Below are 16,085 nucleotides of genomic sequence, written 5' to 3'. Positions count from 1 at the left end.
ACAAATTAGGACTGAGGTAAATATTAGACACATCAAAGTAAACTAATATAACTTAATATACTCTCTAAATTCCAAAGAGTGAAAATTCACTCCATTCGAGTGAAGATTCACTCCCACAGTCGGAAAGTAGGGACTAGACGTTTTGGAGTGAAATTTCTTCAATCGTAAAGATCGAGGTTTCACTCGAGCTTCGACTGAAGTGGGTTTTTTTTTCAGACTATTTCAATCCAAAATGAGAGTGATTTTCACTCTAAAACGTCTAGTCCCTAATTTCACTCTTTGGAATTTAGAGAAGTAGGCCTATAGCCTTGTTAGAATACAGTTAAGTTGGTAATCAAAATAAGGTTCGTCAGTATGATCCCCAACACAGGCCGATTCCTATACTTGGTCACACATTGGAGGCAGGATCTGGTGAACTCAACCAAAGGTCAATAAACTCAAATGTTTTTTTTTCTTCTCTGGTCTTGAGCCTCTCCAAGTTGGCCCAACGCACTCCCCTTATATCCTATCGGGCATCAGTAAGATCCATCATTCTTTCTAGCTGTCAAACTAATAAGAGGTCCGTGTTGTGACCAACATTTCCAGAGCAACGAGATGAATTCCCGCCCGAGCCACCTATGGAGTGGAATGAACCTTGCAATCTGGTATTCAGTGGGGTATGGTGTCTCTGAATGCATCACACAGTGGGGGACGCGCTGAAACTGTTGGAAACATTCAATTTAATTTAAACAGGTATCGCAAAATCTATGGAGTGTAAACACATACGTGCCTTGCTCCAACGTAGAGTTTTAAAGGCTACAGACAGTCAACACAATTCAAATTTCTGGTACTCAATTTAAAAAAAGAAAAAAAAAATCAAGCGAACTATGGAATAACTGACCCTTCGGACATGTGGTTTTACAACGTTCTTCCAAAACGTTTGTACCACCAAAAAAATTGCCATATCTTACTTTCCTAACAGTACTTTTTAAAAGGAATTAACAAAAGGCAGTTGTATTTCAACCTTTATAGCGATTTGGGGCTTTTGTAGTAAAATTGCAATGTTTTGGCAATTGACCAGTCAAAAAGAAAGTAAAATCAACAGTTTTGTAACAAACAACTTTATCTAGTAATACACCTTTGTTGGGAGATTTGGCATAATGGAATCGATACATTTAAATTCAATTAATATCCGTGTACCACCAAAGGCACATCACAGATACAAGGATGTACATAATAGACAGCACTGCTGTGCGCAGTATGAATCGCTATATACCAATAACCTAGATATGAATATAAATAACACGCTATACATCCAACAATATCCACACTAAGCAGCCTATATGACAGCTGCTAGCCGCAGCATGAGATCAGTGAACTTTTCCAAATGCCAATTTTCCCTTTCCCTGGCATAGATACGACCGCGGACTACTTTGCAGCCTTTGAACTGAGAAACCGCGGAGATTCAACTTTCTCAATTTTCCCGTATTGTTGTTTGGTAACGAAAAATGGAAGTCATATTGCTATATTTGTCTTAGGAAGAAATAAATAATACAAATAAAAATTAAAATTATAAGAAACATTAATTGTAAAAAATAAAATTGGGGGAAAAACAAGAGCATTTTAGGAACCTGGAATCGCACCAATCTAAAGTTATCGTGCAAAAGTTTATAAGTTCCTTTTTTTCCCGGCAATAACCATCCACAAATAAAACTGCACAGATTAGTTTTTCCATTCAGTCAATTAATTTAATTTGTTTGATTCATATGAATACCAAGTTTGCTTTAAACACATATTTAAAATGTGTTGTATGACAATGATGTCGGCGATCATTCACCAGCCAACTCAAACACCTCTGGCATGTTGTTTTTCCTTTCAGCCACGATGCGAGAGCCTAAATTTATTAAGTTTCAAATACCAGGTGAACATGAAACATGTCTCTGTGGTAGTGCAAAAAAATCGGTGTTAACGAACTCCATGCTCTCTAAACGTCATGGGGTCAGGAACTCGCCAACAGGCTTGTCTGTGATCTGATGCCCCAGAATGCAGCAAGCAGCAAAGGAAGGGGGGAGGGAAGACGGTGATCCTTTCCCTCAAGGAACCTGTTTATAGCTCCATGAAGGAACATAGCACATAGGACATTCACAGCGGCTAAACAATGTGCACTTGTCCCGTCCATAATGTAGCCGTCAATTAGGAGCAATTTACGCCGCTGTCGTTGGCAACGAGCAGTTGTTTCCGCGCAGCACCCGGCCCCAGCCAGCTGATTTGTCTTGGTATCTGGTATAGTCACTTTGCATAACACGCATGCGTGAAAGACATCACGTGATTAAAAACATCGCATGATTTGAGCTGGGAAGCTAGAAGCTATACTTATTGGCAAAGTGGCTTTCAACTGGTACTTTTCAACGATATTTCATCGTCCCTTCTTGATTCATGGCTTTAGATGATTTTTTTTGAAGAGAAGTCCCGCTAAAGGTATAATATATGCCTATAACAGCATTTGCTTTTGCTGTAATTGTCAGAAATGGGTGGATTTGGGGTTGGTATTTTATAGCGAATATTGTTACACTGACCTGTTGAAAGCTTCGTGTTCATGGATGCGAACAAATAAAACCAGGAAAAATCTGCTGTACCTGTAGTCTGGTTCCCTGACCGTTCTTCAGCCAAACGGAGCAATGTATAGACAAAGGGGAATTGTCAGGTCAGGAACCTGACTAGCTTCCCGAGTTGCACCCATTTACGGATGTGTAATCAATTGCAAACTGTGGACCAACTATATATACACTTGGAGATATTTGAAAAAAAGGACATATTTTTTTTGCAACGATGGTTGGCCAACCATCGTTGGAAATTAATCCAAAATTCCAATTTTCTTGAAAATGACAGCATATACCAGGTGCCATGATTTCACAGGATGCTATTCAGTGACAGAAGATGTCGGTAGTGTGATACATTTTAATTTACTAGGAGGGCATAACCTCAGTAAAGAGCAAATGGTTGTCAAACTCTAACTGGGCGGGTTGGAAGTACTTGGCAATGGAGCGCTCAGTCTGCATGTAAACGACAATTCATGTTGTGACCAGGGCCCAATTTTATGGAGGTAGAATATTGCTTAGCGTACTATACGTACTAAGCAAATACCAGCCGGGAACCAGTCACAAGCAATGTAAATGATAGGTCAGTTTGGCTGGTAACCTAATTATGCTAAGCAGAAATTGTACGTGCTTAGCAAATATCTGCGCTTAGCAGCTGCGTGGAATTGTCTCCATGTGTCGTATACGTTCTAGCGTGAGTATCGAATACCCCACGTGGCTTCAGATATTGCTGGCCGTATGCCAAAAACGTCGGTCGTAATTCACGCGTTGGCAATTTTGCGGGCTTTTTTTGGACCGTAACATTAAATTCTAATTTGTTTTCAATTGAATCTTTATATGAACTTCGTCAATTGTCCTTGCTCTATGATTTGACCTATGCGGTAGTAATTCAATGTACCTGTCAAGGGAAATGTTCCTTTCAATGCCAAGCTGTCGCAACCCTTGGGGTTTGCCTATACAAATCCTTTTTACTTTGTGTTGAATGTCGCGCCATCATGAAGCAGATGTAATAATTTTACGACAAGCCCAAATTGCCAAGTCTATAACGTCGTGGTTCTTTAACTGATCCTTATCAGCACTACAAGTATGCCTAAGACTCACATGAACATAAAGTACCGAAAGCTTGAAAAAAAAAAACCTGATTTTTTTTTTTATTTGGACGGTGTACGTGTTTTACGACAGGTAGTTAATGCGCAAATTTCTATGCACAAAATGCTTTTAGTGAGCCCATCTTGAGTTCAGATTAATGCTGGTATATTTTTTTTGTGGTGATTGTTTACCTAAAGTGACGTCAACGCAACAACGCCCTCAAATGTTTGAAACACCATGGACATTGTCCAGAAATCACATTCTACCAGAATATCTCGATATTTTCACAACGTTCAGAAAAATAGATATTTACCCCATGTATGTTTTTGTATAGTTTCGTTTTGACACGGAGCCTTTAACTCTCCAGGTTCAAAATTGTACCAAAAGTACCAAACATTTACTTAGGTAAACCAGCTTCAAAATAACTTGGCTACGACTCAGTAACGCACGTACATATGGGAAGTGGCTGCAGCCGCTTCCATAGGCGCACGTGTAATTACAAGCCATAGCCATATGTAATTCGGACACTTACCTTTGAAGAGCGGGCATATCTTCCATATGCTGAGACCCCCCAGACTGAGAAACTGACCAATGGCCACCTCGAAGAAGAAGATTGGTACCCCGGCGATCAGAAGGGCTATTGCGTATGGTAGCAAGAAGGCACCTGGCGGAGAGAAAGGGAAACTCGTTAGTGCAAAAACCTCAGTGTCATGTGAATATAAAACTGACAACACAAAGAGTTACGTCGTTATACACGTCATCACTTATCAACATAGTGACCTTTCAGGTATCATATACAAAAATATAATAATAATAATAATGTGTATTTATAAAGCACACGTATCCACCAATATTGGTGCTAAAGGCGCTACATCATAATACCCTACTCATTGGGTCAATGAAACATTCCAAATACCATCTCAGCTCCCTGGGGAGTATTCAGCTCCATGCTGCCATTTCAGCACAAAGCAGCTAAAATCAACCACAATAACCATCTCTGCCGTACCCATTTACTCCTGGTATGGTGAGATGCAATGACTAACAACGTGCCTTGCCCTAGGGCACACGCATAACCCCAGGCTGGACTCGAACCCACAACCTGAGTGCATATGGAATGACCCGCAGACCACGGATTCAATGCCCAGACCACGATCGAGGCCACGGCACTCCTCACATTACTGAGTGAATGGGTCAAAATTAAAGAATGACAACTATAACAGTGCGAGATTTCGTTTGACAACCCTAGCCTATATAGCAAACCGCTGGGCATTTGTAAAAAAAAATGTGCTGCGCCAACTGAAACCACATTTTTGTAAATAAATCTGTGAAATTCTGTGAAGCTAAGAGTTACTATTAGTTACTCCTCTACTATACACTGACTAAACATCAAGAGTCCAATTCAACCGTAAATATCCAGTTTCAAGTTTCAAAAGACCTTATTATTATCTCTGACGTCAACTTTGAGTGACATAAAGCACAGGTTTTCGCGCCACCTGCATTATTTTATGGAACTCTATACGCTGCCTGTTAACTTGAAGTAATAATTGATATGACGTCAAGGTGAACTCCCCCTGTTCACCTGCTCATTCGCTCATACCCAATGTCTTATCAAAGGATGTCTCCAGGCGGAGTATAGCTTGAGATGAATATAAGCTTTAAAGAGCAATTGCACAGCCTCATATTAAAACATATAGCCCTAATTTCAACTCCCTAATCCAACTGCCTAATTATCATGTGTATAGCGCCCTCAACGGTTATTGCACGTCGTGAATAAGTTTGCACTTGTTGTAGATACTGAATAAGATGGAGAGTCACATTATGATAGGTCAAGGTTCACTATCATCGACAGGTATTATGAAAACAAAAGCCTCTTAATCCAGCCCCGCCATCGAACTGTCATGCCCCTGCAAGGAGTTTCGAGCGGAAGCACTCTGTACGTGACAAGACAAGACGAAGACTATGTCAAAATCTTCAAGTGCTTCAAGTCGATCGGCAGTCGGTCCGCCGATCGAAGCCCAGATAAGCCAAGGGCCCGTGCGTGTGTGTCGCACCGCGCGCAGGGTAGACCATCAGGCCGGCAATAGTTATACAAAACCCCGCTGTTTGGACAGACCATGCGTGCATCACTAACACGGATTATCAGGTGAAATGTTTGGCTGATTGTTTAACCAGCTTGGGAGCGGAAACCTTTACTTCGATTTTTGTTAGTGCGGATTGGAGCGAGCGAGGATCCGCCATAATTTGTCTTGTGACCGGTCCCTATACCTTCCTCGCTCTTGTGATGGGGGAGCTGAGCGGTTGGGACCGCGGGTCCCTGCATCGGATCGCGGCCTTACCGTGACCCCTCGGTCCTGGTCAAGTTGTCACTTAATCGTATCTCTTATGAGACACAGGAAGTTATTAACCCAAACCAAACTCTCATTAACCATCTCAGTTGCTTTTAATAGCTGGCATGCCAAGTGCTCGCTATACCAAAAGAAGCCGGAATGGTTTAATCAATGCAATACCAACCAAAGATTTTCCGATTTCTAATTTCCACTGGTGCCTCAAAGAATGTCGAACTGAACTAAAACACGCCTGCTTACCATATAAACCACTTAAGGGATTTGAATGTTCGATTTTTGTTTCTGTGGAGACGCCGAGCACAGATATTTATGGTCTTATTATTCATTCTGTTGGCACACCGCGGCCAGAAAACACGCAGGTGCAGCATTAGATGGTATAGTAATGGAATTACAGAAGAGGAATTCCCAGAAAACGCATGAATTTTGTGTGAGCCAATTTCGTAGAAAGCGGAATGCAGAAATAAGACTTAATACGGAAACCTTGAGTGCTAAGAAATATTAAAATACAGACTTATTTGAACCTAGAAATTGAACTAAGTACAAGTCTTTTTTGAAGTCTCCAAAGCGTCTAATAATCGCGAGAGCTTCTTTTTTCCGTTAAAAGTAAGGAAAAACGTACAGTTCGTATTAGGTATACCCCTGGTCAGGGTGTTCCGTGTATCAGTGGGTTACGTCTCGATAGTCCGAAGTACCATTGGTCCGAAGTATCATTGGTCCGAGGTCCCATTGGTCCGAAGTCCCATTGGTCCGAAGTCCCATTGGTCCGAAGTCCCAATGGTCCGAAACATAATACTGTGTAGTTCCACTATAGTTCAGGTTTACTGACCCTAACACTAACCCTAACCCTAATCATATGGGGCGTCAGACCAATGGGACGTCGGACCAATGGGACGTCGGACCAATGGGACGTCGGACCAATGGGACGTCGGACCAATGGGACGTCGGACCAATGGGACGTCGGGCCAATGGGACGTCGGACCAATGGGACGTCGGACCAATGGGACGTCGGACCAATGGGACGTCGGACCAATGGGACGTCGGACCAATGGGACGTCGGACCAATGGGACGTCGGACCAATGGGACGTCGGACCAATGGGACGTCGGTCCAATGGGACGTCGGACCAATGGGACGTCGGACCAATGGGACGTCGGACCAATGGGACGTCGGACCAATGGGACGTCGGACCAATGGGACGTCGGACCAATGGGACGTCGGACCAATGGGACGTCGGGCCAATGGGACGTCGGGCCAATGGGACGTCGGGCCAATGGGACGTCGGGCCAATGGGACGTCGGGCCAATGGGACGTCGGGCCAATGGGACGTCGGGCCAATGGGACGTCGGGCCAATGGGACGTCGGACCAATGGCACGTCGGACCAATGGGACGTCGGACCAATGGGACGTCGGACCAATGGGACGTCGGGCCAATGGGACGCCGGGCCAATGGGACGCCGGGCCAATGGGACGCCGGGCCAATGGGACGCCGGGCCAATGGGACGCCGGGCCAATGGGACGCCGGGCCAATGGGACGCCGGACCAATGGGACGTCGGACCAATGGGACGTCGGACCAATGGGACTTCGGACCAATGGTACTTCGGACTATAGAGACGTCCCCGTATCAGTGATCTTGTGTAGCTTTAAAGATGCATACACTTTCCGGGATATAGAGTTTATTATTTTTTTGTGCTAGAAATGTGAAGCTATGTGAAATTGCAAGCAAAAGCAATTAAAGACGGCATACTGTCGGTTCGACTGCACATCTTTTTGCTTGCAGTTTATTTATTCCCGTGTTTGATTGAAATTGTATTCAATGCATAGTTGTGAAGCATCTTAACTCTTTTTCTTAAAAAAAGGTAAAACCACCGAGTTTCTAATTGTTTTCTTGGCTGATACATAATGAGGGCCCATGTTTACAAAATTGGCATAGAAGTACGAGTTGACATGCTTCACGGGAGAAAAATGCGCGCGCATAGGCCTATGCCCACTATACGACATCAAACGGGATCAAACTCAGCCCAATAGACCTTTATCATGCTGCCACCATTTCAGTCATGTTCCCTGTACCCAATAACAGAACTGAATAATAATGTTTTTTCGCAAAAAGGAACCAGACTATTTGTCCTGCCAGCCTCGCTTTGGTTACGTGGATTTGAATGGGGAAAGTCAAATGTCTGCACCATGATAAAGGTCTGTACCCCGTGCGTTCTCAGTTTGCCAAACATCCCCCTGGAATGAGGATGAGACTTCGATAAAACAGATCAACGTCATGTTCTTTTGGTAACTACCGGTGTTTTTCCACTTTTCTACCGTTAGGTTACGCCTGTGGCATATTTTCACGCACGCCAAACAGACCAAAATCAAAACCTCACGGATCAAAAGCCATAATGTTGCCGTATTGATATGTCGTACTCCAGGTCGTCAACTACACAAAAGATCTGAAAATACATCACCGCACCATAAGGTTCTCGTGAGATGGAATCTTGCGGCTAAGATGTACTTCCTCGATACCCAAAAGCCGGATACCGAGCGAATCGATACAAATTGAGGCAGGTTGCCACCATAATGCAATCAGTGATAATTCTATCGCTCGTATACCGTATTCGGTGGGGCCCGCGTGCCAAGATGGGCACGAGTAATTTCATTACATGGTATGTATGTACTCCTTGGTAGGGGCGATTCAGCGGGGCATAGCTGAGCTGCAGACCGGGGAACAAGTGGAATGAGTAGTGTGGGGCCTAAGATGCATCGGCGACAGTGTTATACGTCTCGTGAATCTTCACCAGATGGTCGGGGTTTCGTCCAAAACAACGCTAACAATAATCGAACGAGGGAAGATATATTCCTCCTTTATTGAAATTCGTTTGAGTACATCAACTGAAGCTGAGAAAAAGGCCCATGGGCGTATCAGGTCAGGTGCAGTGGGGGAAGGTGTACAGGAAAAATGCACAAAGTAAGAGTTTGAGCCTTTTTGAACATTTCCGAAAAGCTCATTTTCGTCTAGAAATATTCTCCGTCCGACCTTGTTCAAAGGTTGACATTTCAACACTGTCTGAATAACTGACCCATGCATGGGATGCCAAAAACAACTGGTTTTGTATCTTTGGTAGTTTTTTATTTTCATTTTCATTTTTTTTTTTCGACGTTAATATTATTCCCAATTCTCCACACAGTTTACTCTCCTTTCTCCTTTTCATTGTTTCTCATTTCATTGTATTTTGCAGTTTGGATGGGTAAATTACCTTGCACTTGTGAGGAACATAATATTATAAGTGGTTGTGTAGAGCTCGACGTCATGGGGACGAGGTGGACACTTGAAAAAATGTAACATGAATACATGTAAAAACAGAAACTCACATTATGACATACACCTGGACATGTGTTGACACGCATGACACACGTAAACCTGTGAGCGTTCTGATTTTTCCAGTCACGTCATCCTTGAAAGAAAGACTAATGCAGAAAAGCAAACAACACGTGGAATTTTTCTTCTAAGATTTAATTCACTCCCATGCCAAACGATATACCGAAATCGTCACCGCGCGCTAGATCTGTTTTTAATGGTTCTCGAATCATGTGTGGTGGAAACAAATAACGCCTCAATGGAAGCAAGGCCAAGATCTCGAGAGATAGAACACCACATGATTCGTCAATTCTCTCGGCCGAGCGGAGTTGTATTTTTATCCGAAAATGGATCTACAAGCACAATCGGAAGTGGCTTTTCCTTCTGAAGTCCTCGAGCTCCTATCTGCTAATTGCTTCAATCCACAGAGCCTCCCGAATCATTCATGGACGCTGTCGCTTTTTTTCTCTCTTCAGATTATTTTGTAATCGGCTCTCCAGAGCACTTGCTATTTTTTTTCCACTCGCGTAAGGTTGCAAGCAAGAAGCCTTTCCTTGGCTTTTAAAGATGCTTTTTTTACCGCTGCTTTTAGCTTTGCTCGATCAATCATGTTGCCTAGCCATTGGAGATGTATTGAACTCAGTGCTGATACCACTGCGGGTTTACAAGCTGATGGTTCTTTTTCAATTACTGATGTAATAGCTTAAACTATGCGCGGCCATTCAAGACAGTTTGTATCAGCGCTTACATGTACGGAAATGCCGTGTGTTGTATTTGATCAGGAAGAGTGTGCATCAGAAGACAAGGTCGCTTACATTTTAAGGACGTGACTTTTTACAATATCTTTAAGCCCTTTGCAAATCCGCACTTGCGAAACAGACTCTTTGCGGCGTTACTACCTATTAGGTTTGTGTTACCTAAGAATCCTTTCCAATTTGAAATGGCCAAAGCCTACAAGTGCAGGAATTACTGAATTTCGTGATGCAAATTTATAGCAGAGTTTCACAAAGTTCATAAGTATGAATAACACAAGCACTGACGAGAGGGGGAAATTAAGAGAAAGTCTGGACAGCTGGGGTGCAGATTGGAGGGGCAATAGAAGGTGGAAAGACAGAGGAGACATTTTGAAAACGGGTACGATGTCTGCAGGTGTTATGAGAATTTCAAGAAAGCTGGTATTGTAAATAAACTTTCCGAGCTTCTGTGACCCCGAGTCATTAGTCTTATGCGCGCGGGATCGTTAGAACAAATTGGACACATTGCAAACCCTCTGCGTGTTACTGCCAAAGACGTTTTTGCCTTTTTGCCTTTATGCAGTCAGTGGTTAGCAACGAATTTGGAACAAATCACATTGGAGACTTTCAAGGGGTGCGTGCTAGTGCCATTAATTTAAAGAAAGTGAAATCTTTGATTTATTTCGTCATCTAGCGTTGACAGACGCGTGACAGCGTATAAACATTCCATAAAACACATCTTTGAAAAGTCTTTAAATTCGAGCAATTATTATTGTGAAAATCAATTAAAATTTGTTACAAATGTCAACAACTTGGGGAAAGGGGCGATAATTTGGTTTATAAATAAACTTTCTACACCTTTTTGAACTCTCTCGCCATTTATCTCAAATCCTAAGTGCAGCCCAATGTCTTAATTTAAGCGAAAATGCTATGTCTGCACATTTCGAAGGCATCGAAAACAACTTGAAAACCTGCAACTTAAGTAAGTGTTCGTAGGTCTAATCTGTACACCCAGTGGCCAAGGATGCCTTTTCATTTGTTACCTCTAAGAGCCATAATGATATGGTTCATTAATATCCAGTGTCTGATATGAAAAATGACGCATTTATCTCACGAAGGGTGCCAGCAGAATTTTCACACAATACCAAATCTTATATCAAGATCAAACTGTGAAGTTATCAAACCAAAAATCTTGGCCAAAATGATAAAAAGGAGAGTTGGACTTTAGAAAAGGTATGTCTTTGATGGACCCTTTCTCTTCAATATAAATCCAACTTAACAGATGGGATGATCCAACGGAAATTGTTTTAAACGATGATATTGTTTTCCTGTTATTAATTTGTATGATATCGGGCAATGGCGTAAATTGGATCATTGGATCATCCCTCAGATTTTTGTGATGCGAAGAAGCCGATTTTTTTTTTTTTTTTAAACTTTCCGACAGTCCAAATGTATTAAATACATGTGTAGTTGTAAAATGGCGAACATTCATTACAAAAGCTTTAAATTAAACGTACTGATGTAAGGTTAAGGACCGTAAACATACAATTTTGCATAAGACGTACATTTGCATGTTGAACAGCGCCTCTAATGTCATTTGGGTCCCCCGGTGCTTTTCGAATTTTCACGGCTGGGCAATATAGACCTTATTCACGAGTCGGCCATATTGAATTAAAAGTGAGGTAAAATCTTAATTTTTGGAACTTGCGAAGAGAAAATTAATGAAAGCAAGTTAAGTTATAATAAAATCCAGTCTGCTTCAATGAATAATTTAAAATTTGTAATTAAACTTTCCCTAATGTTTGAAGCCAGATAAAAAAAAAATGAAAGTAAAAAAAGGCTGCATTGTGCCTGCAATAAATAGTCTGGCGCCATCCCATTCAACAGATAACAATTAATGAAAAACATTCAGGGAACTCGACAAAAATGGCCAACTCGTGAATAAGGCCCATTAGGATTTTTGGTCAGCCCCCACTAGTCGACACGCATTGACACCACTGATCGATGATGATTATGGACGTTGATGTCGCACACTTTACAAAAATTGGTTGTTGGTACCCTTGGGTAGAATAATTGACCATTTGGGGCGTGCAACTTGAGCAATATAGATGGACAATGCTGAGTGATTGTCTATTTCGTATCAGTTTCTCATACTCATGTATTGTTAGGATGCAGCAAATATCTTTTCAAGAGGAACCTATCGGCTTGGCTTATCGCCATCCACAGACGTTTTACAGAGTAAGGAAGACAGTGACAAAACAAAATACCAATGTGAACAGGCTTAAGGATTCAATATCCAATTGCAAAAAAATATACTATTCACAAAACCCCTAATCCAAGCAATTTGTTCATATCACAAAGTATTTTCCAAGCGAAATAACAAACACCTTTCACGCACTGCATTCGATGATGACAATCCGCCTCCGATATTGTCTTTTGTTCAACATTTTGTCGCGGATTGTATAGGGTGCTTTACCGTGATTGCAATTCCCCAAAGGGTATCGATTATTGTGTGTTCTGTATCATATTTCACGAAAAGAATCAATAACAGAAATGCTACACCAAGTTAAAAAACGACCGAGCATCTCTCTGTTAACGGGGCTTAAGAAATCCCAAAATTTTTTTCTAAGGTTGACGGGAATGTTAAATGCATGGACGCATTGAAATTGACATTTAAACTGAATTGAAATGGAAAGATAAACGGCGATAAATAATTAAAACAGTAATTATTTACATGTACAAATAATGTTTTAGCAAATGAAAAGAAATTATTTTTTATTTATGGTTTACACAAGTAGACCCTTATACCGTTGCTAACCGCATGCAACTTGTGTACCGCATTGCTCTTGCTCTATTGCAGTAATTGCGCGATATTATTAAATTAGGTCAAATTGCATGTGCGAGAACCACAGTTATGTTTGGATTGAGGTAAAACGGGGCCAACCTAATAGACCAATTTGCCATGGACGACTTGACAGTAATGTACGCGTATGGATGAGTTGGTATCATATCGCTAGAATAATTTAATATAGCTCTATGGTTGGTAGACTAACATTCGTATACGTCATTAAACGTCGTAGAGAACACATGTAAGGTATATCATACAGCATAGATGTCTTGGAAACTGTTAAATTTGAAAAAAGTGTGATTCATGTATATTATAATCATTGTTATGTTTAGCATCGCAACAATGAACACTTTTGTATTCAGCTTTTGCTGATCCCAAAGGGCAAGCCTACACTCTCAAAACACTGGTTAAAATTTGATTGGTTGAAAAAAGTTGGTCAAAATTTTAACCAACATTGTGTACATTTTCCCAATTTGACCAGTGTTGGGTACATTTTATCCAACGTTGAGTAATTTTTTAAAAATTTAATCAACTTTTGAACTAACTGTTGGGCTGTTCATAACCAATTAACGGTTGGTTAAAATAGTTAAACTTACCCAACGTTGGTTAAATTTGATTAAATTTAATCAACGTTGGGTAACATGAAAAAGTTTTACCAACCGTAATTTTAACCATTCAGTGGAATCCACTAGTCTCCCATGGGGCCCAGTAAAGAGAAGATAATGGGAACATATTACAGTTTTAGGTGTGGGAGGAAACTCCTGAAGAACATTCTGTGGAAAACCCACGGAAAACCCAATCCTATTGGCCCAGGCAGGAATCGAACCTGGGTCACAGCGGTCGAAGGCGAGGACAGTACCACTACGCCAACCTGACTCCCAACCCTTCAGATTGACCTTAATCCGATCCATTGTGTAGACAGACCAGGTGCATGAAAAGAATTCCAGTGAATAACCATTCTGAATCGATTGGATGGAAATTTTGTGCACTCTGGGACCAGCTTTAGGTTTGCCTTGTCTTGTTCACAATTTGTTATTATTGAGAATTATTTTATTGGGAAAATACCAGAAATACACTTAAAATCGCTTAAGAGCGTTATGAACACGTTTCCCTGTATAGGCCTATACGAACAACGAATGTTATTTTACTGATTGTCCAGGGGCCAGCTAAATTGTATACAATAACACCTAAACCACATAATCTAGGCCATCAGCAACATATCTGTAGCAGAGGCTTAACGACCCTTAATTTCCCCTCATGTTCGCGAAATATTGTATTTTAATGAGTCCCACCAGAACCCCTGGGTGTTTTCATAGAAAACCAGGCCTTTGGAAAACATTTTCCCTCTAGGCTCTATTCATTTCAAACGGGAGCAAATTGAAATGTGAAGCGATGTGACGCGGTTAGCGGTGCGAGTTGAATTCGCAGTGGTTGTCCGGTGAAACCACCGACCTTTTAATTCATAACCCAACGCATTTGGTGTGACTTACACTCTGTGGTGCGGCGGGAAACACGCTGTGTATCGCACTGTGGGCCCTTGCAATAATTTCATTCCGCATGGGAACAGGATTGCTGTTCTCTGTAGAAGATTTGAGTAGACCCCAAGATTGTTAAATACAGAATCATCAAGTGTAAAGATTATGCTTTCAACTTTGCTGTTAAAGTATCCAACGGTTTTGGTAACATTACTGATATATTGCAGCATATTGATGAACAATTGAGATTTTTTTTACGTATCACGCTGAAATTGTTCAAATGTCTTGAGGTATTTTGAGAGTTGGAAAAAAGCCAAACTTCTGGAGTACCCAAACTGTATGTATATGCGAGGTTCTGCACAACTTCAATCATTATCTAATACAAGACCTATATACCACAACCCGAATATACCCTCTGTGAATCAATCAGCACCTAGATAGATAAGACCCCACACAGGAACAAAAATCAAAAAAGAAAAAGGGGTTATTTCATCCAAGGGTCATCACTAAGGAAATAATACAACTTGGGAGGTAAATATTTATTCCAAAAAGTCTCCAAGTGTATGTTCGCCGAGTTATTTATTGGCTCCCGGTTTTTAGGTACAGGACACGAGTTGGGTTCTTTTCGAGAGATTAAAAACTGGAGAAAAGTGAATTCAGGCCAGCCGACGCCTCCCCCACCCTCCCTCGAAGAAGCAAGTCTTCATTCTTATTTGGGCCTGTCATTTTGGGAAGATGACGATATTGCGAAGCAGCAGGGTTACGTAGAGGGCACAGCCTCCCAACGCCCACCCCGACCCTCGCCTCCTCCCGTCTTCAAATCAATCAATTTACGACGGTCGCGGGTGTCTCATAAGTGGATAATGGGACAAAACTTGTATGTTGAGGATACACTCTGCAATAAAAGTTGGTAATAAAAAGTTGGGAAAGTTTATTTTGTACTCCCATCACCATGGTTAGATTAACTCGGGTTTTACCAATTTATTCAAAGTAAAGTCACGATGATGTTTGGACCAATGTGCAAGAAGTTCAACAATACATGACAATGCAATGTACCATCTAATATAGAGCACTGGCCATCGTACGGAAAGGTATGCATTAGTCAACAGGACACAGATATTATTGTAGCTTTTATGCCAAAAATAAATTGGATATGCCGGTGTTTGAATTTGAGGAAGCAGAAAATGGAAGTTTAAGGTGACTTTGTTAAGCCTTTACAATTGTCTACAAAGAATTGTTATTGTAGTGAAATTGTTCAAAGCCCTGTTCTTTTTTTGCCTCTTTTAATAACAAACTTTAAAAATCTCGTCGGCAAAATGTAGGCCCAGCGTACATGTATACCATCCCCTAAATGCAATATTGTACGATATTATATACCAAACTGCAAACAAACGCTTGAAAGCATTTCGGAATATGATTATGTTGCTGTTATTGAGCCAAGTTTTCCGAATTGTGCGAAAGGTTCTATGTTCCCAAGGTTTGGACAGGTAAACATACAATTGGCGAGTTAATCACGGGCCTTTGGCAGTCACAATGCGTCTGAGGTCGTGGGATTGTCGTGGTGTAATGAACCAATGCAATAAGTCGGAGGTGGTTACCTTCAACCAACTTTTAGGCTGAATAAAAACATTTCAAATCATTCCCCTTTAGAACAGGGCTTATTGTCGAACACTGA

The 16,085-nt window shown here is 41.4% G+C and overlaps 1 protein-coding gene across 1 annotated transcript in view; it reads right to left on the bottom strand.

Annotated features, from left to right (window-relative positions):
• LOC119738258 (sodium- and chloride-dependent GABA transporter 1-like) overlaps nt 1–16,085 on the bottom strand; it is a 38,468-nt gene that overhangs the window by 18,371 nt on the left and 4,012 nt on the right. Inside the window, exon 2 of the mRNA XM_038213087.1 lies at nt 4,198–4,329. Within this exon, the coding sequence (XP_038069015.1) occupies nt 4,198–4,329 (132 nt within the window). The remainder of the gene's footprint in view (nt 1–4,197; nt 4,330–16,085) is intronic.

Source organism: Patiria miniata, unplaced genomic scaffold, assembly GCF_015706575.1.
Source record: "Patiria miniata isolate m_02_andy unplaced genomic scaffold, ASM1570657v1 HiC_scaffold_3, whole genome shotgun sequence".
Taxonomy (NCBI): domain Eukaryota; kingdom Metazoa; phylum Echinodermata; class Asteroidea; order Valvatida; family Asterinidae; genus Patiria; species Patiria miniata.
This window is presented reverse-complemented; position numbering and strand designations above follow the sequence as displayed.